Source organism: Acomys russatus, chromosome 4 (assembly GCF_903995435.1).
Source record: "Acomys russatus chromosome 4, mAcoRus1.1, whole genome shotgun sequence".
NCBI lineage: Eukaryota > Metazoa > Chordata > Mammalia > Rodentia > Muridae > Acomys > Acomys russatus.
Genome location: NC_067140.1, coordinates 14035582 through 14060220, shown reverse-complemented (window position 1 = coordinate 14060220; position 24639 = coordinate 14035582). Strand labels below are relative to the sequence as shown.

Below are 24639 nucleotides of genomic sequence, written 5' to 3'. Positions count from 1 at the left end.
TCTAAAAAGTGAGTCCAGGACAGCCAAGGCTACACAGAGACACCCTGTCTTGAAAAACTACACACACACACAAAAAAGAAATAAAGAAAAAAAAAAAAGAAAACATGTAATGTACATTTGAAACAAGAAATGAAACTTCTGCTTTGAACTCGTAATGAGCATATAGATAAAACCATTTATAATAAACAAAATATATACTTAGATATTCGGATCAATAGTTCTACTGTAAGTCCCTTTTTATGTAAGGATTGTATCTATTTTTGAATGAGGTAATTTTTCCATACATAGAGAACCTTTATATCAGATCATATAAAATCTCAAGATAGAATTAAACAGTTATTGAAACCATCTGCTTCATCCAAAAATCTATCTGTCTATCTGTTTATGTCTGATTGTCTGTCTGTATATATGTATATATTTATAACTATATGTTTACATATATGTGGATGGATGGTATCTTTGGGAGCTCCTTTGTTTTCTCTATTGATTGTATGTATACATGTGTGCATGAGGTTCATATAAATCTGCTTGCTTTGTCTGCTAAATGCGTGTGTGTTTTTGCATATGCTTCTATGTTTACTAAGTGATAAGCGTTCCAGAGTGTTTTATCAGCCTTCTTGATTAGGTCTCTAGGTTCCAGAGAGCCGCTGTTCACTGCTAAACCATCAAGTCAAAGGGAACTGAGGTTTTCCCTTTTACAATGCCTTATTGCTCATCACCCAGCTTAGCTGACTAAGACTCCTGCTGCTAAATAACAAAGTATATAGAGAAATCCAGCCACCTGCCTTGGTTTTCCCTGTGTGCTGGAGCTGGTCTCAAGCACTGCCCACTGAGTGCTGCGACTGTTGGCACACAGCACCACATCCTGCTCTAAAAGCACGAAGTACACATTACTTTGAAGTCATCATGTTTTCTACTTTGGCCCATTCCTGATTCTTTCTATTAAGTTTTGCTCTGAAGATCCTACAGAGGGAGCTCTGCAACAGCCAGGGCTGTCTAAAGAGACACTGTTGCAGTAAACAAACTAACAAATAAATGAAAGATGGGCTAATGTATTGATAAAAATCTGTAGATGTAGGAATGACTTTTGGGGGGGTGTTGGAGGACAGGGTTTCTCTGTGTAACAATCTGGCTGTCCTAGAACTCACTCTGTAGACTAGGCTGGCCTTGAACTCACATCAATCCACCTGCCTCTGCCTCCCAAGTGCTAGGAATAAAGGTGTGCGCCACCGCCACCCAGATGGCAAAATAATTTTAATGATAAGCTCACTGTGAGATCCGTGAAGATTCATGAACCAGTATATGTAAGGAAAATTACACATAAACTCATTGTGATAAACAAAGAACTATTTGGGAAGAAATAACAGCTCAGTTTTCATCAGGAACAAGAGGTTATCAGAAAGTATTAGAACATATATTCAAATTGATTAAAGAGGAAAAGGCTATTAAAAAATAATGTTGCCCTGGCTCTGGAGCATAAACAAGAGTGGGGAGGGCATGAGGTAGCGGTTGGTTCCCATGCGGCAAGAGGAGAGCAGTGGGGCTGTGAGCCGGACAGGACCAGGTGCAGATGCTGAATGTTGCACAGTGTGTGCTCCAGAGAAAGGGGTCTGAACTCTCCATGCACGCGTAACCTTGACCCTGGAGAGCCAGAGCAGAGAGGAGCTGGCCAGCTGCTGTTCACCATCTTCAACCAGTATATCACATTCCTAGCTGTTGATAGTAAGACTGGGTATAAAATTTTCTGTCTTCTGTGGATAAGCTGGATCAGAGCTAGGAATGCACCAACATGCATTGTGGAGAGACTGTTCTCGGCAGCTTGGTGGCCATTGTCAGCCTCAAAGCTCCCAGGAGGCTGAAGGTTTGCTGCTTTAACAAGGGAACTGAGGTATGCAGATACAGCTACTCCACCACAATTCTGGCTGAAGCTGAACAGGCAGAGGCTCACCGTGTGGCTGCCAAAAGTCACTCTGTATAAACAACATCAGGGACATGAAGGTGCTTCATACCTTTCGAGAGACACCTCCAAACGCTGCAGGCTTGTGTGCACTATCAACAAGCAATGACAGCTGGTACTTGGCGTATCCAAGGAGTGTAGCCATTAGAGAGCGGCAGGTCTTTGACAGCATTAACTGGAGAGCTGCAAACATGATCCCGGCTCATGATTGTCCCTTAGCAGCCCTGGCTTTTGATGTAAGTGGGACCAAGCTTGCCACTGTTTCTGAGAAGGGGACGGTGATTCGGCTGTTTTCTATTTCAGAAGGACAAAAGCTGTCTGAGTTCTGGAAAGGAGTAAAGAGATGTGTGAGCATCTGCTCCCTGGCCTTTGGCATGAAGGGCACCTTCCTCTCCTCGTCCAGCAACACCGAAACTGTGCACATCTTCCAGCTGGGGGTGGTGAGGGGAAAACCTCCAGAAGAGCCCACCACCTGGACCAGCTACTTTGGAAAGGTACTCACGGCATGTACCAGCTACCTGCCCTCAGAAGTCACAGAAATGTTTGGCCAGCACAGGGCCTTTGCCACCATCTGTCTGCCATTCTGTGGCCACAAAAACATCTGCTTAATAGCCACAGTTCAGAACATGGACCCCCAGGAAGGTGGCGAGTGCACCCTGGTGCGTCAGCACAGGCTCCATGGCAGTATGGAGATGACTAGTGAAATTGTAGACTCTGCCTCTCATGGTTGCCCCTTAGCAATGCAGACGTAGGGCACAGCAGCTGCCAAAGGTGCCAATGCTCCCTCTTCCCCAACAACACTTAGGAAGGGGCAGGATGCCAACTTAGAAGCTGACACTGAGGACCTGGGTGTCATAGGTGCCGCACGCCTGGAGGATGAAGCCAGCACCCTGTCCCTGGATGAAAACAATGAACATCTTCCTGGGATTCTCTGGACTGACTCTCCTGGTCTGTGAACTCTGGCCCAGGAGCAGACAGCACTGGCCTGGCAGAGGACTTGTGCGTTGTTGCTATGAACTTTGACCTAAATTGAGGGAGAGGAAGGCAGAGAGTTTAAAGCAAAGAGATTGTAGTTTTAGTCTATCCACACTGTTGAGAAAATATACTGTTTTCACTTCAGTGACTTTAATTTTTGCTTTTTATTTTCTCTCACCTTTTAATTTTTTTAATTATTTTTTTTCTTTTTGCCAAAATTAACTGTTTGGTGAAGTGTGTGGAGTCTCCTTGCTTTGCATGTGCAATGTGCCAAGCCAGTGTAGGAGACCGAGGGGAGTGGCCACTCCATAGCGAACCACAGTTGTCGGGTCTCATGCCAGGACACACACGAAGAGTGTTCTGAAGAGTGGTCTGCGTGCAGTGATTCTGCAGGGCTCTGTCAGGTGTCCTCTTGCCCTGTTGCCTCACCTTAACCATTTTCCCTCCAATTTATTAAACTCTTTCCAGATTGGATCAATCTGGGACTAACTTCCTCCATGTGGGACCATTGTTTTGGGTTCTATTCCCCATGGGGATCTTGAGAAGGAGAGAGGCAATTTCTGCTCTCTATGCCTTCTGTTCCGGCAGGTAAACTCAGCAGTGTGCCAGGGACAGCCTGGAGCCAAGGAAGGTGATATATCTGTGACATTAAATGCTGTGTCCCCTACTGTCCCCATCCGATTAAAATAAATAAATAATGTTGAGTTCAGAGGAACTACCTTCCAAAAATAAAGACAATAGGACCTTGGGGGGATTGCTCAGAGTTTAAGAGCTCTGGTGGCTCTTGGAGAGGACCTGGGCTCAATTCCCAGCACCCACATTGGCAGCTCACAACTGTCTGTAGGTCATGTTCCAGAACATTCAATGCCCTCTTCTGGCCACTTCCCTACCCAGTCCCTACATAAATGTGGTGCACAGAGAAAAGACCCATACACATAAAATAAAATTTTTTAATTAAAAAAATTAACCCTCATGGGTTTAAAAAGTGTTCAGAGTACCAGTCCATCCAAGACCACATAGTAAGACTCTGCCTCAAGATAGATAGATAGATAAATAGACGATAGATAGATAGATAGATAGATAGATAGATAGATAGATGACAATAGCCGGAAAGAGTGGCACAGACCTTTGACCACAGAACTCAGGAGGCAGAGGAAGGCAGAGAGCTCTGAGTTTTGGGCCAGCCTGGTCTACATAGAGAGACCCTACCTGCTCCCCCCAAAATAACTCAGATCAACAATAGATATTATTTTGATATATTAAGAACTCCTAAAACTCAACAACACACAAATAATACAGTAAGAAAACTAACAAAAGATAGAGCCAAGCATACGATTCGGCTGGCAGAGTGCGTAAGATCTGGGTTCAGTCCTTCATACCACAAAACAAAGGAAACAAAAAAATAATGGAGAGAAGAAAAGCAAAGGAAAAAATGAACAAAGACCTGAGAAGGCATTTTTCCTAAAAGGGTGTACAAGTTTCAGAGCTGGAGTGAGGGCTGGACAGTTAAGAGCATGTACAGTTCTTACACAGGGCCTGAGTTGGCCTTCCAGCGCCCATTTTGGACTCTCCTAGCCAACCATCACTTCAGCTCAGGCAAGCCAAGGCCTCCACAGGCACCCACACTCGCGTGCACATGTCCCGTAGTAACACGTGCATATACACAAATTAAAAATAACAAGATAAGTCTATTTATGAAAGAACACACCTGTTTAAAAAAAAATAAACATGTTGAGGGTTAAGGATCTTTTTTCTTTATTTTTTAAACAGGGTTGCATATAAACCAGGTCAATCTTGAACTCACTATTTAGCCAAAGGTGACCTTGAAACGTGTGATCTTCCTCCCCACCTTCCCAGTACCAGGACTGCAAGCATAAACCACATCTTGTTTCCATACTGAGCTTTCCTTATTTCTGCTTAAATACACCGCATCTGCTCCTTCTCCAACCAGATGACCATCTCTGACTTCTAGACCAAGTGTGTGTTGTTCCCATAATACCCTGCAAGTACCCAGATGAGGAAGCAGCGCCTGACAGTACAGTCAGCCCAGTGAAAGAGACTTGAGAAGTGTCTCTTAAATAAATGACTGGCATGGGGCTAGAGAGATGGCTCAGAGGTTAAGAGCACTGGCTGTTGTTCCAAAGGTCCTGAGTTCAATTCCCAGCAACCACATGGTGCCCTCTTCTCGTCTGCTGGCCTCACTGTGTGTATATATATACATATGGGGGAGGGGTTGTGCACATGTGCACAGGTGCCCACAGAGGCCAGACGTGTTGGATTCTTTTGGAGCTGGAGTTACAGGAGGTGTGAGCTACCCAAACTGGATGCTAAGAATCCAAGTCAAGTCCTCTACAAGAACAGTATACATTCATGGGAGTCAGAGAGATGACTCAGTGGTTAAGAGCACTGGCTGCAGGCTGGAGAGATGGCTCAGAGGTTAAGAGCACCAGCTGCTCTTCCAGAGGTCCTGAGTTCAATTCCCAACAACCACAGGGTGGCTCACAACAATCTATAATGAGATCTGGTGCCCTCTGGAGAATACTGTATACATACATACATACATACATACATACATACATACACACACACACACACACACACTTTGGCTGGGTGTGGTGGCGCACGCCTTTCAGCCCAGCAGGTGGATCATTGTGAGTTTGAGGCCAGCCTAGTCTACAAAGTGAGTCTAGGACAGCCAACGCTACACAGAGAAACCCAGTCTCAAAAAACAAAAACAAAAGGGTACAGGCTGTTCTTCCAGAGGATCTGGGTTCAATTCTCAGCACCCACATGGCAGCCCAAACCATCTGTAACTCCAGCCCTAGGGCATCCAGTACCTGCCTCTGGCTTCCTTTTGTACCAGGAAAACATGTAATGTAGACATAGATTCAGGAAAAACACTCGCTCACATAAAATAAAATTTAAAAATTCTTTTAAAGTTTATGTTCTTAACTACTGAGCCACCTTTCCAGCTCCATACCAACTCACTCTCAGGGGTGCTAACTGGGTTCTCATGAGAACGACATTAGTCTTTTTCAAGAACAGCACCTCTGTGAGCTGAGCACCTTGCACTAGGTTGTACCTGCTGAAGATCCGACCATCTCTATACACTACCACCTTGGGAACCAAGTTTCCAGGGCATGGGGTCCTTGTTGACACCCTCACGCCATACCCAAATCATAGCAGGGGGTTCCTGTGCAAACTTCAGAGATAAACCGTGTGTCAAGTTTATTTTGTGTGGTGCCTGGAAACCCCAAAGCTTACAGCTGATAGCAGCTGCTGTGCCACTCTTGTGGAAGGGGCTTTTAATACTGAAATGGTGGCACAGTGGCTTTAGAGGCCCGATCAGATACATCCAGGAAGAGAGACCAAACTGTACTTTGCTGGGGACTCTCTGTACCAGAAGCAGCCAGTCCTGTGAGCAGCAGCAGTTAGGGGCAGGACAGGATTCAGGGTCAACTCCTCCCCTCTCATCCCTTTTCTCTCTAAGGCAGCCCCGGCCTGGGCCACTGCTGGCCACCGCCATGCAGCTCCAGGCTTCCTTCTTATCTCTCCTGATGCTCACGTTCTGCCAAGAGCTTTGCTCAGGACCAGGAAGAGGTTGGTATAAAACGAGGGAGAAGGAGTCTCAAAGTAGATGAGGATTCAAGTAGAGGCCTGGTGGTGGGGGAGGTGTTGTTTTTTGGGGTCTCTCGGAGTACCGGTTTCTTCCTCTCAAAGATAGGAGCAGTGGTTGTGTCTGCCTTATAGATCAAATCTTATGTGTACAGATGTGTTAGTGTAGCAGCTCTCAGTAGCTTCTCAGGAAACACTTTGGTCGAGCTCAGAGTGCACACACGCACGCACGCACACACACACACACACACACACACACACACACACACACACACACACACGCCTGCCTCTCTCCCATGCCCGCGTGCCTCCATTTCCATCCTGACTGGATAAGCTATTTAGCTTTTTCTCATTATCCCTTTGTACCAGCATCAGCCTTGCAGTGCATAGGCAGCAGAGAACCTAACCCTTTCCCTGCCTAGGCTCTTCTCCACCATAGGTGCCTTCACCCACTGTTCACTCTACAATAAAAAGGACAGGTCGAGAACGGGCAGACCTTTGCACTGGACTGTGCTGGCTTTGTGTCTTGGTCCCCACTTCCTGGCATTAGGCTAGGTGCTTCATCTCCCTGGCTTTAGTTCCTTCAGTAGCATCGTTAGTCATGATAGCTGCAGCAAACAGACTCGGGGATGCAGTGCAGCAGTAGCGCACTTGCCAGGCACACGTGAGGCCCTTGGCATCTTCCACTCGCCCCAAAGTTATTATAAAGAGTAATTGCAAGGCCGGGTGGTGGTGTCGAATACCTTTAATTCCAGCACTTGAGAGGCAGAGGCAGGCAGATCACTGTGAGTTCGAGGCCAGCCTGGTGTACAAAGTGAGCCCAGGACAGCCAAAGCTATACAGAGAAACCTTGTCTTGAAAAACAAAACAAAACAACAACAAAAAAAGAGTAATTGCAGGGACTAATAAGACAAAACATTCTATAAAGTGCTTTCCTTGAGGCATAAAGGTCTGAGTTTCATCTCCAGAAGAAGAAAGGGGAGGGAAGGAAGGACAGAAAGAACAGAAAAGAAAAAAAAAAAAAGAAAAAAGAAAGGAAAAGAAAAGAAAAAGGCTAGGCATGACATCATGCTTGTAGTCTCAGAGCTGGGGAGGCAGAGACAGGGGGCTCACTGTCCAGACAGCCCAGCCTATTTGCTGAGCCCCAGGCTGGTGAGGAACTCTGACTCAAAAGAGAAAAGAAAAGAGCCTGAAAACCCGACACTTACGCTTGTCATTTGGCCTCCACATGTACACACATGCACCCGCACACACATGAGCATACATATACAAAACAGTAATTGCAAAGATAAGAACACTCACAGAGTGACAAATATAGAGGAGCTTCTTGCATCCCTTGGAGGACTTCCTGCTTACTGTCTCCTAGCTGAGTGTTTTTGAGAACACAGAGGCAGGCAGGCCTGTGTGGTCAGTAAGCAAGGCTTGTGTTGATTGCTTTCCTTGTTTGGGGAGGGGAGGCTACTTGGGGCAGCTCATCATTATCTGCTGCCTTTTGAGCTGTTGGATGTATTGGTGCTTTTTACTGGTTGCTTTTGTTTGGTTTTGTTCCCTGTTTGTTGTGATGGTGGTGGTTATGTTTTGTTGAGCTGGGTCTCGCTGCATAGCCCTGCCTGGACTGGAACTCTCTATGTACACTAGGCCAGCCCCCAACCCACAGAGACATGCTTGCCTCTGCCTCTCCTGCATGCTGACATTAAAAGAATGTTTCGCCTCCCTCGGCCCCTATTAGTTGTCTTTAAACTCTCAGCCCAAAATAATGAGCAATGGACTTCATTTTACAGCCAAGAAAACTCAACGCAGAAGAGAGAGGCTCTTTGTTCACAGTTGTACAGCTGGTGAACGAGTGAGCCAGGCTTGCAACGCTGCTCTCAGATCCAAGGCTCACCCTTTCCCTACAGTCTGTCCATTTTGGAACTGACTGAGACAGGAGGCAGCAGCCTGCGGGATCTGGCTGTAGAGACTAAAGCCCAAAGTAGCAAAGGGGACACAGTGCTCAGGCCCTCAGTGTTACAGACAACAAACTGAGAGACTTCGAGAAGGGACGTCTCTGACAGCCTCGTGCAGTAGTGGGTGGCAGAGTTGGGACATGAACTCATCTGAGTAGGCACCCCTGGCAGGGGAGGTCACTCCTTGCACAAGCCCAAACTTGGCTTCTATGGTAATGCGTAAGGCTGGGTGGGAAGAGGCGGCTGTCAGGGATGGCCTCAGCCTTGCACCTTGTAGCCATGGAAACCTCCAGTAGAGGGAAAAGTAGCAGAGGGTACTGGGATGGATCTGGCCTCCTTAACTACTTTTCTTCCTCCAGTATTCAAGAAAAGCTTGCCGTCGATATGCGATCTTCCTGTGGAAAAAGGCAAATGCCGAGCCATCTTCACACGATGGTACTCTAACACCCACACTGCCCAGTGTGAGCAGTTTGCCTATGGAGGCTGCAGAGGCAACAAAAACAACTTTCTAAGCAAGGAGCAATGCCAGATAATTTGCGAAAAGTCCCGCAGAAACACCTGATTGGTGAAGCCAGCACAGCGCCACCACAGAGTCAAGCTTCCTAAGGGCTCCTGAGAGTTCTTCCGCGCGTGAATTAAAAAATGCATTTCTCTGAATACATTCTCCTGATACCGATTTTAGTTCTGAAGTTGTACAAATGTTGGTACCCTGTTTAAAAATCTCTCCTTGTAAAGCACACGTGTGCGGGTACATTGGGGAAACTTAGACTTGCCGCTCCTACTAGTATGGATTACTTGGTCCACCCATCTGAAGATAAAAACTGCAAAGTGAGGGAGGTGAGTTGGAAGTAAAAGGACCTATACAGGACTAAGGGGATGACCCTCGATGGAAGAGATGCTTATGCCAGCGCTCCACACTAAGCAGAAACAGAAAGAAAGGGAGAAATGGGGAGGGGAGAAATTGAAAATTTTAAGACTACTTTTCATTTTAAAGATAGGGAGTTTTTAACCTAGTTCTAAGGTCAAGCCATGTGGTTTTGTCACAATGGGAGAGAAGAGAAGGGCCTTGGTACCAGGGTCCTTCAGTTTGCTAAAGCAACAATAATTATCACTCTCTTAAGGAAGGGGAGGGTGACTTGCAGCTGGTCTGCTTGGTTATATCAAGAATAAACAGGCAGAAAGATAGCCAGGGACTTCTTTCTAAACCACAGGGCAGGGCCAATGCGATGGTTCAGTGGGTAAGGGTGCTTGCCACCAAGGCTGACCACCTGAACATGGTCCCTGAAACCCACATGACAGAAAGAGAGAACCAAGTCCTGCAAGTTGTCTCTTTCTGAAGCTGGTGCTTACTTGCTGTGTGTCTAAACTGGCTGGCCAAGATCTGGGAATTAACCTGTCTCCGACCCCACCCCCGACCCCACCCCCGACCCCACCCCCAGGCATGCTACTGCACTCAATTGTTTGATACAGGGGTGCTGGGACTCATGCTTGTGCGGCAGGCAGTTTGCTGACAGCCTTCTCACCAGCCCCCGGGGTTGGTATGAACTATCCTGAGCACCCTGGGAAGCTTCATGAGCAGAGGCCTCCCAGCACCACAGCTGGCTGACAGACACACAACACACCCGGTGGTAAATCTGAGTGATTAGAGAGGTGTTCCTACACCTCTATGAGGCCATCTTTGCCCCATTATTGGAGACTTACAGGGCTGGTGCAAGGTTCCACCAGAGACGGGCTAACCCAGCAGAGACACCCGACTTCAGGACTAATCTTTCCCTAGATTCTGTGCCTGGATGGCCCAGGTTGTCCCATACTTTCTCGCCCATCTAACCCAAGCCAGGGAGAGCAAGAGGAGAGCAGGTCTTTTGGCTGCTCCGTTGCTGAAAGTGATCAATTTATTGGTTGAAAAAGGGAGATGCTTTTGCCGGTCCAGGAAGAAATGCAAAGGCCAGAGAGAACGAAGGCTGCGGATGAACACCGGCAGACGCACAGGGAGCAGAAGCAGCCTCTCCCAGTCCCTCGGGCTGGCGGTGGCTGAAACTGGAGGGAGAAAAGCACCAATGACAACATTTGTCACACTGGAGGCAAGTGTTGCCCAGCTCCCCCACCAACCCCATCACACTTGCACACACGGGAGGCACAGCCCTCTGGGCGGGGAGGGGCTTTGCTGCTTCCCCCCCCCCCCCCCGCCCCGGCAGCTTCTAGGCTCATCTCTTATACTTCAAATCAATACCGTGGTCTCAAACGATTGTTGTAGCCCCCCCCCCCCCCCCCCGCCACCCGGAGACTCATAAATATGCATTTCCCTAAGACTCCTCCCTCTACCACCAAAAGGTCCCACTGTGCCTTGATCCCTTAGATCAAGATGGGCTGAACTGACCAAATTGATGGTCTATATCCCCATTCTGTGATCAAATAATTGCGGGCGAGGAGATGAAGAGGCCGGTAGTGGCCAGAGCTGAAACCTGAATCCTGGTGGTCGTGCTTACGATGACCCCCACACAGTTGGCGTTCACGGAGGTGAGAGACATTTGGCCTCACAGCAGAGCTCACGGTCCTAGCAAGACTATAGTCCTCCCCTAGCTGCTGAAAAGCATACTTTGAAGAAACAAGCACGAGACCGTGGGCACACATCCCGTCTCTTCGTGCTTCCGTTATCTCTGTGTGCACACACGGGTTCCACCAGCAAGCTATGATTGCAACCGAAGGCTTGTTGAAGTTCTTGTTTATCCTGCTCCCTCGGCCCTAAAGAGCACCCTGATCCATGCATCTCACCAATCGCCTCATGCTTTGTGCCAGCTCAGGGTCACACCACCCCCCTCCCCAGGGAGGCCATCACCAGCTGTCCTACTCCACTATCCCTCCCTCAAGCCTGGGTAACATTCCCTCATCTGTCCCCCCGCCCCGACACAGTAGTGAGCACAGGTGATGTCATCCAACCCTTGGAGTGCAAGCTCAGGTGAGTAGTGGTCACCCTTCTGTCCCAGAACCTCAAACAGCCACACTGCAGGATCGCCTACTGGGCCAATCAAGTCTCTGTCTCAGTCTCATCTTTTTTTTAACACTTACTGTGTGACCTAATGCTGTATTAAGTGTTTATTTTACATGTATGTGTGTTTTTCCTGCCTGAATCTATGCATGCCTCATGTGTGTGCACTGCCCTTGGATGCCAGAAGAGGACAGCAAAGGCCCTGGAACTGGAGTTATAAATGTTTGTTAGCCACCAGATGGGTATTAAGTAACCTCTGTCCTCTGCAAGAGCATTAAGTGCTCTTAACCACTGGGTCACCTCTCCAGCCCCAACTTAATAGTATTTTATTTTTAATCACATACAAAGGGAAGGGTGACTCCACAGATTTCTCCTTTCCAGGCCTGAGGCACTAAAAGGCACTGAATTTAGTCCTGGCTTGCTCAGAGTAAATACTTAGCCCATCTCAGATGCAACTAATAAACGCAACTGAAGTTAGCGACCTTCACCACATTTGTCCACAAAGATGGGCCTTTGGAGTAAATCAAGACCAACCCTCTGCCTCCCAGTAAAGATGCAAAAAGATACCTTCTCCTCAACCTCACTGGCCACTGTCTCCTCCCCTGCAGACATTGTCCCTCCCCTAGGACACAGCTACCCCTTTCCTGACTTACTAAGTTCCTATCAGACACTTATCAACAAACCCCACCTTTCTCCTTCATGAGCTGGTGAACTGGCCACCACTCTCCCCTGCCTCCATCCTGGTGAGGGTCCTTTCATCTGTCCACTTATAGGTGAGTCTATGGCTCTTTTCCTGCCCTCTATAATCTAGCCACAGTGCAGCACATTGTAGGAGAGGCCTTTGAAAGGGTCAGGGCAAGACTCTGAGAACACACCTCTGGGTCAAAGACTATGACCCTACGGCCCTCACATGGGCTGTCTGGGGGCCCGGATACCTTTGACCTCCCTTCATATTTCTCCTCAGCCTTCAGGCTCTTCCTTAAATGCCTCAGCAATGTTCTTGCCTTCACATTGCTGCTACCTCTCCTGGACATGCCCTCGTTCCTTCTCTCACCTAGCACCATCTTGGTGAGGTCTTTTTTCACTCACTGTCCCATGTAAAAGTCACAGTAATGGCCCTTGTCCTCTCCCCCAGGATCACTCCCTCTTGTTCTTTGTCCTACCGCATGTGCCTCCTTGTGACATACTACAAAATAGGCTTGTTTCTTTATAAGACAATTAACCCCACTACCCAGCCTCTTATCCAATTTGCTGACTCACAGGCCATCCACATATTGTAGATAAGCATTAATGAAAGTGAATATACACACAGATTGGCTATCACTGTGTTTACTAACTTCTTTCTTTTCAACTTGCTGTAAGTACCCTCATACCTAGGCATCCCTGAACCTTCTCTCCTGTTCCCACCTACCTCAGAATTTGGGTGTGGTACAGGTCATCTTCCCGCAACCGTTTCGACAGCATTTCTTGTTGTCAGGACACTGGCTGTCCACTTTGCACTGGTCCTCGCAGAGGCCGAGCTTGGGCAAGTCCACACTGGGGCAGGTGCCCTCCTTCTCTGAGCAGACAATGGAGTAAGGGGAGGTAAGCTGAGAGAACAGACAACCAGAAAAGCGTGGCTGCACACTGCCCTGAATCTGGCTCATCAACAGCAGAGCTGCCTGCCTGAGTTGATTGTGGGAACCTGGGCTGCCCTCAGGGGTTCTGGGGAGATTACATGCTTCCTTGCTCCGAGATGGCTTTGAAATCGCAGGACCTCAGTTTGACTCCCAGCTCTGCCATTTTCTACCTTTTGTGGCCTGGAGCCCAAATCTCTCAGAGCCCCAGTCTGTAGATGTCACAGGGAATCTCTATCACTACATTGGGGGGTTGTTACAAAAGCAATTAACACCCCCTCCCATACCACTCTGAAAAATCAAACTGCTGGGTACCAGTGACTAATTAGAAACACTAACACCTAATTAGGCCCTGCTGGGAGCCAGGCATTGTGTAGGCACAGCTCATCCAATCCTCACAAGACTCTGAAAAGAGGTGAATGGTTCCCGCTAATATGTCCTTGCATTCCTGAGGAAGAAACTAAGGCAGTATGGAGTTAAGTACTTTGGCTAAGGCCGTGCAGGATTCAAAGAGGATTTGAACCACCAGAGAACTGGCTCCAGGGTGTATTCACTTGCCACTAGGCTCTTTGCTACTTCGTAAGCTGTAAAGTGCAGTACACATGTGAGAGGGGACACCCATTCTCTGCACTTAGGCTCCCTGCCAGTTGTGATCACTCAGTGCCATGGCCCTCCATACCTACTCCGAAACCACCCCCACCCCCACACACCCGACACCATGTTCCATTCAGTAGAAGTGCCAGGCAGGAGCTATGCCCCGTGAAAGGTAAGATGCAGACAGTGAGGTGGGTAAGGGACCACGAGAGCGGAGGTTGCCAGCGTCCTGGCTTTGCCAGGACAGGGCTCTTGGCAGCTGCCCTGAGACAAAACGAGTATCATCAGGAGAGGGTTGAGTACCCAAGCCAGCTACCTTGTACAGAATGTCCGTTCACCAAGGACAGCCTGAATACCACTGCATTTAGCGTGTGTGCGCGTGCACACACACACACACACATGCGCCCCATTCTTACAGATTGAGATGATCACACCTACTTTGCAGAGGAGCAGGCAGAGGTTTAGAGAGCCAAGTTGCTCAGGCTCACGTGCTTAGGAAATGGCAGGGCTAGGATTCAAACCTCCAGGCTCCTCCCTGGCTCCAGAGGCTATCTGACCTGTCCATCTGACATAAGGGCACAATATCTTCATCCTCCTGACAGAGTTTGTTGCACCAATTTGCTCATCTTTATCTTTCCTGGTCTTCGTTTTCCAGGCCCATCATAGCATCTCACATTCAAAAGCTGACCACCCCCCACCCCCCGCCAGGGGCATGTGTTCTTCCCCATCTTCCACATCCTAAGGTCATCATAGCACCTTAGGGCTCCTAAGCATAAATGCCTCCAGCCTCTCTTTGCATCTCAGAGGGAAATTGTAAAGAGAAAATGGGGGGGGGGGGGTAGAGGCTGTATTCACCATAAAGACTAGAAATTAGTCAAACCTGTGTTTGACTTCCTGTCTTGCTCCTATCCCCACCTCCTAGCCTCAGCTTTTCCCTCTTGAAAATGAGAAGCTTAGATTCCACACCTCGGTCACCTTCTTCGCTGGTCACAGCCAGTGGTGGCTTCGTGGAGACTTGACTTCCCGATAATGAAATAGTAAAGGCAGGGTCGGCTGATGGAGTGGTAGTACTGGTCTCCGAAAGCTCTCCCGGAAGCTCTCCCTCGCTCAGTCCTGAAGGTTTTAAAGCTATGGGGGTAAGCCAGTAAATGCCAAAGAAGAAACGGATCCTGGGCCAGCCACGGGATGGCGGTGTGACTTTGTGCCAGAATATTTCTTTTTGGCCGCTCACTTCCACAGACGTAACGTGGCAAAGTTCTTTACTCCCCAAGGACAAATCTGAGTCTTGCCAGGCCAGACAGTGGAAAGTACTGTGGTATGGACTCCCGGAGGCAAGTGGTCCCCAAGGCTCGAGTCCTAGCCCTGCCGCCACCCAGAGATTGTCCACTGTCCCCAGCCTAGGAAGCACTGTGCCTGAATCACGGAACAAAGTCTGGCTGTGAATGCCCGGAAGCCCGTCATGCACCAGAGAACCGAGCTTAGCCAGGTATGGGGTGGGGGTGGCGGGGTGGGACCTCAGTGACGCCTTTGTCCCCTACATCCACCCCAGGCCTGACAAGGAAGGGCACAAGTAGATCGAGTTTCCACTGCCTCAACCTTCTCCGGGGTCCCTGGGTCTGGGATGCCTGCCTTTCTTCCCCGAACCCGGAGCGCACCAGCCTCGCACAGCCCTGGGCGGCCCCGCCCAGTCCCCCGCCAGGTCGCTGCCGGGTTACCATTAGGCGTGGAGCAGACAAAGCTGCAGCCGGCTTGGCAGCACTTGTGGTTGTCCTTGCACTGGTCGTCCGAGGCACACTCTTTCACACAGTCCGCAGTCTCTGGGAGCTGCGGACACACGCCGGGTTTCTCTGCTCCGGTGCCTTGGCATTGGGTGGGAGCAGAGAATTGTAAGGGAGAACTGAGCCCATCCCCAACGGGATACCCACCCCCTGCTCCAAGATGCCCAAATTTCAACTCCAAGGACTTCTGAGTCTCTGGCCCCAGAAGGCCCCCATCCCCGGGGCCAGGGGTCTCTGACACTTTGGAGCTCCATGATGCTTGGCTTCAGAGCACCCAGTCTTCGCTGGACTTGAGCCTGTGCCTTAAAGTTTCTCTCGGTCATCCAAGGAGCTTCCGGCTCCTCTTGCCCGGGTTTCTGCTTTTATCACAGTAAGAGCCTCCGCCCCTCCAACTTTAAGCCTTCATTGGTCTGCCCACCTCCAGTACAATGTACTCTAAACCCTAAGCTTGAAGGATCACTAGCTGTAGGCCCCAGCGTTGCAAAGTTTAAAATTTCACTGGCCTCCTCATTTTCGTCCCAGAACCGCAACTTCTGAGACTGACTTCCTTCTGGGCACCGCACTCCCGCCTGCACTCACCTGTGGCTGAGAGGAGGATAAACAGCTGCAGCCCCAGTAGGCCTGCGGCCCACTTGCCGAGGCGACTAGCAGGCATGGTGCAGGTGTGAGCTGCAGCCTGGGTGGGGGGGATTTAACCACTCGCGCAGGGGGAGGGGGCGGGGCCGAGCCAGAGGTGCAGGAGGCGGGTAGGAAGCAACAGCGGGGCAGTGCGGGCTCCCTGCCACCTCATGCCATTTCACAATCCCCCGGGATCAGGTGTCACTCTTGGCTCTGGTGGGAACCAGGAACCGAGACAGCTTCCAAGCCAACTGCAGTCGGACACTTGTCCACCCCCTCCCTCTCTTACTACCTTTTTAGGGCCCGAAGGCAAGGCAGGGTGGTAGTAGGGCTCCTGGGCTCATTTTTAAAGGGTCTGGGGTTCTTCCTGGAACGACTGGAGGCCAGGGTTAAGGAGGAAATGGCAAAGCTGCAGGGGGGGGGGGGGGCTGCAGGAGATTAAGCGGTGAGACTTGGGGCCAGATGGATCAGCATGCCCAGCCGCCACCGCCACAGCGTTCAGGCATTAGTCAGAGGCTGGTGTGGTAGTAGAGGCTACAGATATCACAGTCGTTAACAAAGGAACCCATCTCACAAGGAACAAGTCCACGAAGGAGAACACCTGAGCAATTTCCAGCCCTTTCAGGCACATCTTTCTGCCTCCCCCCCCCCCCCACTAGAGCAGAATGTGACCTTTACTCCGAGTGGAGTGTTAGTTAAACTGCAGGTGACACACAGGCTGGACATTCAGAGGCTTATCTCCAACCTCAGCACTGTTCAGGTAAGGTGTTGAATCCACAGCTCTTCCCCCGGGCTCTGTTTCCTCCATTCTGTCATAGGCCTTTGGTGGGTGCCTACTGTATGACACATACAGTGTGATGACGGTGACTATACAAAGCTGGCACCTTTGGGCCAGATGTCCTGCCTAATGAACCTTCAAGATACCCTTCCCTTTTATTGTCAGGTAAAACTTAGCAGTGTGAACTGGGCGTGTGCAGGAGTGGACCTTTCTCTAAGAGCCTTCCCAGATGGATTTGTATAGGCCCCTCCCCCTAATAAATTCCCCAATCACTCCCAGCCTTCCCTTGGTTGCCAAGAGCATCACTGTGGAGGTTGCTCCCTTCTTCTCTGGCCTCTGAGGCTAACAAATGGTGCTCCTGTCTTTCATGTCTTGGCTGGGCTTATGCTAGCATTGCACCCACCGTGACCTGAGCTGCCGTGTTCGGTTACCATAATCAAACTCAAAAGGGGCCTGTCCTGTGCTGGTCTCAGGGTGACAGGGACTAGGTTCCACTGCCACCACTTCCCATCTGAAGGACCTTGGATGAAACCTCCCTCCCCCTCTTTGGAAGAGCCATTTTGTCATCTGTGGAAGTGACTGCTGTGGGGACTGGGGATGTATCTCAGTGGACACCGCCTTTGCCTAGTATGTGTGAGATCCCTGGGTTCAATTCTCAGGGCTACAAACAGAGAGAAAGAGAAAGAATGGTGATTAAAGTTATGTTCAATGAGAACAAGAGAGCCACGCTTCAGGCATGAAACAACTGTGATGTCCATACTTGTTAACATGGGAGCCCCAGGGCCTGGGGTGGGGGTGGGGGTGTGACCACCACATACATAGCCACGGATACCCAGCAAATGATAGGTGCCCATGCTATGAAGGAGCCTGAGGAGCATAGTCTACTCCTTTATGTTCCTGAGCACCATGTCCTTGGATTCAACCAACCTCTGATGGGAAACATTTGGGGACAAAACTGCACTGTACATGTAGTGACTATTATTTCACTGTTCCTTAAAGAATAGTGTACAGTCATTTGCAGGACAGTGGTATTTTCACAAGATTTAAAGTACACCAGAATATATGTGTGTTCTAGGCAAACGCCACTCTAGATTTTTATTTAATACATTCAATTTTCCTGAATGTACAGTCCACTAAACCTGCCCACAAATCTTTGCCAGCGGCTGAGCCTTCTCCACACTTTGTGTTTCTGGTGTAAGTTTCTGGGGTTCAGTTTTTTAAAGCACTTCGTTGGGTCCTTTACTAAGTTGTTCCTGAAGGGTTTCTGACCAGGGAAACCCAAATCTCAGCCTCCCAGAGACCACAGCAGAGTAATAAGCTTCTAGTCGGGGACCTTTCTTACAGCACTCTGTCATGCTGGACCAGGCTGCTGAGCACAGTCTAGATTTGGGCTCCTTGTTAGCATTGCCTCAGGATTTGTTGCTGTGTCTTCAGCTTTCCCGGCCAGCTCTCTGGCCTCTTTCTCTTGCCATCCTGGGGCAGTATGACAACACTCTAAGAACAGTGGTACCCATGGCAGCCTCAGTAAGAGGCCTGAGGTGGCAGAGGATTCCAAGGGGACAGCATCTCCCAGACATATCGTGTTTCATATGATACACATATGAACTCACAGAGACTGTGGCAGACCTGAGCAGGCTCAAACCAGACAAATCCCTGTACTGAGAAGGGCGGTTGGCATCTAGTCCCACACCTAACCAGGAAGCTATTTGCGATTGGTATCTGCAGGGCAAGGGAAAATCCGCTGCCTCCAACAGAACAACTGAGCGTCACTGGGTCTGTCAACCACACTCCCCTGGGCAGGCCCCATACCTAGGGGTAGAGGGCCAACACAAAATAGACTCTTTTTGGTGCACTGCTTTGTTTTAGTATTTTTATGTCTTACTGACCTTTTTGTTTGATTTGATTTGATTTTCATTTGTCTTTTTTTTTGTTTTTTTGGGGGGAGGGGGCGGTGGGAGAGAAAACACGAAGTTGGGTGGGTAGGCAGGTAGTATGGGTCTTCAAAAGGTTGGGAGAGAGAAAGCATATGATGAAATATATTATTTTTTTAATTAAAACAAATATTGCTAGGAGAAGATGTCAGGGTGTGGGGAGCCACTCTGCTTTACCCAGGGGACTTGGGCATCTGTGGACTTGTGGGAGTCCTGGGCATACTTAGCTACAGCTGTGTATATCAGACTCCAGAATTCAGAGTGCCAAATGCCAAAACAATGCCCAAGGGAGTTACAGGAGAAGTACCTGCCCGCATACTGCTGGCTCCAGCAAGTCAAGTTTCTGGGAGGGCTGGGAAGATTTCGCTGCTGAGCGGGCGAGAGGCATCTGTAATGCTGGATCCTGAGATGCCGGGGATATGGGCTTTGCTCAGATGAATGCATCCAACCACTGAGCCCATGCTGAGCCCATGGAGGGCGTTGGTAAAAGTGGCTGAAAATGTCTCCTTCAGCTTTGCAGGCCCGGCCTGGGGACTGGAGACATGCCGTTGCTGGGAGGGGCTGGGGCTATTTACTCTGAGCTCAGAGAAAGTCAACAGCAAGGAAGGTAAGAGCTAGGTGGGGTCACAGTCCTGAGCAGGCTCCTGAAACCCAGGGCACACAGAAAACACTTTGGCGAGCAGCTGGTTTAGCCTGTGGACCAGATGGCTACTGGGCATTTATCCCTGGGCACTCCTGCTGCACACAGCTTTCTTCCAGAACTTACCCAGCTTCCTCGGACAGGATGTCATCAGATCCACCCCCTCTCTCATGGGCCCCCCTCCCTGCTTGGCATTCTCTTGCTGGAATATGGATTAGTGTGAGGCGCAAGGAGTCGGGGTAGAGCCTCTCAAGGTCAGTGATGTCAGATGTTCAGATTCAGTTTGGTGCCAGGCTCTGAGCTCAGCTGTCGCGCAGTTTCTCTTCTGCCTATGTAAGAAAAGCAGGGGCTTCAGCACACACACACATACACACACACACACACACACACACAAGCCAGAGTATGAGTGAGGCATGGACGGCTTCTGGGCTTCCCCTCAGAGCAGCGCTTCACCTTGAGGCTCTACACTGCCTTCCACAAAATGAACAACATCGCAGCATCTTGTGGGACTGTTGAGAGGATCAAGAAAGGAACAGAAACAGGGGGCGGCAGATCCAGCTGGGACACGTATATTATTAGCTCACACAGGACATTTCTAAATTTTGAACTAGTTGCCAATGTTTAAAAGTGGAGAACTTCTCATAAAGAAAATAACCTTCCCAAGTCTCTTGGAAAGAGTGCAGGATCAGGCCACAAGCCCTCAGACTCATAAAGCAATCGTCAGCTGGAACTCTCAAAACTGGGCCTGCCCCCAGTCACCTGGAGGGCTCGCTGAAATGGAGCTTCTGGGGAACTAGGCTTGCCGCTCAGCTGGCAGTGTTTGCCCTGTTACACACAAAGCCCTGGCTTCCATCCCCAGCACTGCACAAACTGCGCATGGTGGCGCACGCCTGCCTGGAGGCAGGAGGATCTGACATTCCAAGCCATCCTTGCCTACATAGCAAGTTTGCAGCCATCCTGGGCTACATGAGACAGCCTCCTGAACAGGTCTGGGTGGAATGTGAGAGTGTTGACTCCTAACAGGATTCCGGATGGGGCTGGTGAGGCAGCCACACTCAGGACGCCAGGGCATAAAGCTACACTGGCATGCTTTTATTTATTTATTTTTTTTAATGAGCACATTTCAATCTGTGCTCTGTGGGGTAAGCATGCCCTGGAACTCACTAGAGAGTAGCTTTGCAGCTCCTTAGCAATATTAGGGATTAGGAAGCATCACTCCCACTTGGCAGATGATAAAACTGTGGTTCAGTAAGGCAGAGTGACTTGCTGGAGGAAACGCAGCCATCAAACAAAAGACATTTGCCAGTACCTTCTGTTCTTGTAGCTTCAGTTATTTCAATATTATGCCTACCCACCCATCCCATATACATGCCTGAGTTTAAAAAAAAAAATAAGTGTCCTTGTGGGGCATGCCTTTAATCCTAGAATTTAGGAAGTAGAGGCAGGCAGATCTCTGTTGAGTTTGAAGCCAGCCCGGCCTACATAGTTAGTTCCAGGCAAGCCAGGGCTACACAGTGAGAACCTGTCTCAGAAATAAATAAATGAATAAAATTTTTAAAAAGTTAATTCATTGGGTTTCTGAGATAGCTCAGAGGACAAAGCCCTTGCCCTACAAGCGTGATGCGTTGAAGCCCCAGAGAGCACAGGATGAAGAGAGAACCACTTCCACAAAGTTGTCCTCTGACCTCCAGCATGACGCGTGCACATACACACCTCATTGACACATAAATAAAATCTTTAAAAAAAAAAAAAAAAGGCCCAAAAGTTGGGCCTGACTCCATGAGCATGAAATAATATTTATAAGAGAAGGCAATAGAAAGGAGAAGAGAGAGGACAAGATTTACGGTGAGAGGACGGTTAGTCACTGCAGACGTGCCTAGTCTAAAATGTCTGTAAACAAGTTTATAGTAAAGGTTTGGGAAGTCCCAAGAGCAAACAGGCTGTCCTCGATGTACATCAGAGCCTCTCCCCCTGAACTCATGGACCCTGTTAAGCTTTTTCCTTTTATGAAAACCTCTTTTTCTGGACATATGGCCTATTTTGTTTGGTCATCTACCATGCCTCTGGCCTTGTTTCTGATGAAGCACCTTGATTTGGGTTTGTAACATTCTTCCTACAGCAGCACAGGAGGCAAGACTGTCAAACGAGGTGACTTCTCTTACCCCCAGACAAATCAGATACCATCCTGGGACAAAGGACAGAAAAGACCCCAGCCTCCTCACAGGTGTGCTGGGAAGGCCCCAGTCCTTCCTGCTCTGCCATCTTTTCCAAGGTGCAGTGCCTCTTAACCTTCCCTTCAGTTCTGTGGACTCAGTCAGTTGTTCTAGTTGCCGGGAAGGGAGAATGGGCCCCAGGCATTTTCACATCACATTCATAACTTTCCCAGTTGTCTCCCAAACTCAGCATCTGAAAAAATAAGACTTTCCTGGGGCCTCAGGAAATGTGGGTTCAGAGACCATTGTTCAAAAGAAGGTAAGGAAGGGGGCAGCTAACTGGCAAGAAGAACTAAGGCGCAGAGATTCCTTGGAAGGGAAATTTAGACAGTGCGGGTGATAAGGACCATGCAGCCCAGAAGACAGAGAAAAGAATGCACACACTTAACCAGAGCACCTGGAAAACAAGAGCCCTGCCATGCCTTGGTGCAGATCTTGAGGAGCCTCTCGGGTAGATGTAATCATGGAACCTGGATGCCAACAGGCAAAGGGGAGTGGTCAACGTCCTCAGTCCTCGGTGGCTGTTTGCAAAGGGCTCAGGTCCTGTTTCCAAGGACCTCAGAAATGACGCAGAAAGCACACTCCATGCTGCTTTCAGCCACTTCTGCCTTTTAGTGTCACACCTCCTCTGCCCACGATGGCTGGGCTCGCTTGCTGTTGGTAGGGACACCAAACCCCTCATTTGTTTCCGCATCTCAGTCTCCCTCCTCTTTAGGCTCACAGACAGTGTCCTCGTGACATAAATACAATAATGCTCAAAACAAATCTTTTTTTTTTTTTTTTTTTTGGTTTTTTAAGACAGGGTCTCTCTGTGTTAGCCTTGACTGTCCTGGACTTGCTTTGTAGACCAGGCTGGCCTCGAACTCACAGCAATCCACCTGCCTTTGCCTCCTGAGTGCTGGATTAAAGGTGTGCACCACTACTGCCCAGCTTAGGAACAAATCCTTTATATGAAAATAAAATTTTCCACACAAAGTTTCAGTATGAAAGTCCACAAGAAGCCCAGCATCTGTTTTGAAGTCTCCAGGGCTTTCCAGGAGGATCTCTGTGAGTTCGAGGCCAGCTTGGTCTACACAGCAAGTTCCAGGACAGCCAGAACTACAAAGTGAGACCCTATCCTCAAACAAACAAAAATGACTTCGAAGCCTCTTCTTCGCAGGACAGGGTCGGAGTTGTGGTCTTGAGTTTGAATCCTGCATCAATCGCTTTTCTTGTTGTTTTGACAAAATACCTAACCGAAGCAATGGGTTAATTTGGGGTCAAAGTTTGAGCCCAAATGGATGGGAAGGCATCGTGGTGGGAGCACAGAGCCTCTGGGCACTCAGCCTCTACCTTCCAGAGTGTGGTGAGAGCTGCTGCCCCTTTCTCCTTCATGCTCAGCCTAGGCCCTCGGCCCATGTAATGGCTCCACCTGCATTTAGGGTGAGTCATCCTACCCTAATTAGCCCAATCTAGAAATTCCCTCACAGACTCACCATGAGGTTTGTTTCCTAGGTGAGCAGACAAACTACCAAGCTATTGACAACCCAGTATTAACCGCCACAGACACCAGCTCCACTGTCATTGTCTCTGCCTCCTTGGAGAAGTCATTCACACTATGAGCCCCACCTTGTCTGACTCTCAGGAGGAGACAAAACTCTCCAGACATTTGGAGTTTGGCACAAAGTACAGCTCCCAATAAGTAGCAGTAAGTGTTTGTCCCTCTCTCTGTCTTGAAGATCCTCATTGGTTCGGTGGCCTTCAGCATGGCCTCAGGACAAAAAACTCACTCTATTGCTGTTTGTGATGCCCGGGACCCCTTCTTTAGGCCTGTTATCCAACACAGAAATAAAATAGCATCCTCCCTAGTGGCACTTTTTTTGTTTACTTGTTTACTTTATTTTTATATGTACTGGTGTTTCACCTGCGTATATGTCTGTCCACCATATGTGTGCCTGGTGCCCAAGGATGTCATAAGAGGGTGCTGGATCCCCTGTGATTGGAGTTATAGGTGACTGTGATCCACCATGTGGGTGCTGGGAATCAAACCTGGGTCCTCTAGAAGAGAAGCCAGTGCTCTTAACCATGGAGCCATCTCTCAAGCCCCTGGAGTCATCTCTGAGGAGTTGCTTAGGAGGATTCCTGTGAGGCACACGTATTGTGCCAGGCAGGACACGGTGAATGTAGCTGCCGGTCTAGGCTACAGCGAGGGTCTGTGGATTGAAAAGACGACACAACAATGGGTCATTCATGCTAAGAGAATGCCGTTTATTGGGAATAACAGCTGCTTATAGAGGGGAGGAACCAGCAATCGAACAGCACTGTGGAAAGTTCCCAAGAGGGAGCAAGCCAAGGGCCAAATAATTAGACTCAAAACAAGGAAAATGAAGGTAACCAATGGAGCACAATGTTTCAACTACAGAGAAAAACAAGTAATGGTCAATATCAACACAGCTGCAGTTACCCACATGTAACCTATAGCAAGTTATATCCCCACCCCTCCTCTGAGTCTCTGGGACTCATTCTTGGTCTCTCTCTTCACCAGCTGTTGTCTATGTCCAAAAGTTCAAGTGTTAGATATTTGCCCCCCCCCCATAGGTGGCATTGATGGAGAGGTGATAGGACCATGATGTCATCAATGGATGGTTTTATAGCCAAATGAGCTTTTTGGAAGTAGGGACTTGCTGGAAGAAGGGAACATGCATTTGAAGGGCATACCTCTGCCCCTCTCTTTGCCTCCTGGCTGCCTGGGGTGAGCAGCTTTGATACACCACACCTTTCCACTGAGATCTTCTGCCTCTCCACAGGCCCAGAACTAATGAAGCCATCTCTGAAACCAAGACACACAGTAACTCTTTTCTCTTTTAAGTTGTTTCTCACAGGTATTTTGTTACAGTCATAGAAGGCTGAGCAGCAGTCTCATGCAAACACCTCCAGGCAAGGTGGCCATGATCCCTGTAACATTGTTATTTTCCCTTTTCTTCCTTATCCACCCCACTGAGCTCAGTCTTCC

At 49.0% G+C, this 24639-nt stretch overlaps 1 protein-coding gene and 1 pseudogene across 1 annotated transcript; one reads left to right on the top strand and one right to left on the bottom strand.

Annotated features, from left to right (window-relative positions):
* The first annotated feature begins 1577 nt into the window (after nt 1-1577).
* LOC127188361 (WD repeat domain phosphoinositide-interacting protein 2-like) lies at nt 1578-2913 on the top strand (annotated as a pseudogene).
* Nucleotides 1918-16193, bottom strand: Wfdc2 (WAP four-disulfide core domain 2). Its single transcript, XM_051143771.1, has 4 exons — nt 16047-16193; nt 15405-15548; nt 12891-13037; nt 1918-1928 (listed from the first exon to the last, which is right to left on the bottom strand). Exons 1-3 carry the CDS (start codon nt 16120-16122, stop codon nt 12892-12894), a joined length of 366 nt encoding a protein of 121 aa, XP_050999728.1. The 5' UTR covers nt 16123-16193; the 3' UTR covers nt 1918-1928; nt 12891.
* Nucleotides 16194-24639: the final 8446 nt, after the last annotated feature.

Bases quoted from the DNA above. Each gene is read 5' to 3' on its own strand.
- Wfdc2 (XM_051143771.1), bottom strand. From the start codon at position 16,122: ATGCCTGCTAGTCGCCTCGGCAAGTGGGCCGCAGGCCTACTGGGGCTG. The intron at 15,549-16,046 runs GTGAGTGCAGGC...CCCAATGCCAAG, and splicing joins TATCCTCCTCTCAGCCACAG to GCACCGGAGCAGAGAAACCC. The intron at 13,038-15,404 runs GTAACCCGGCAG...TTGTCTGCTCAG, and splicing joins TGTCTGCTCCACGCCTAATG to AGAAGGAGGGCACCTGCCCC.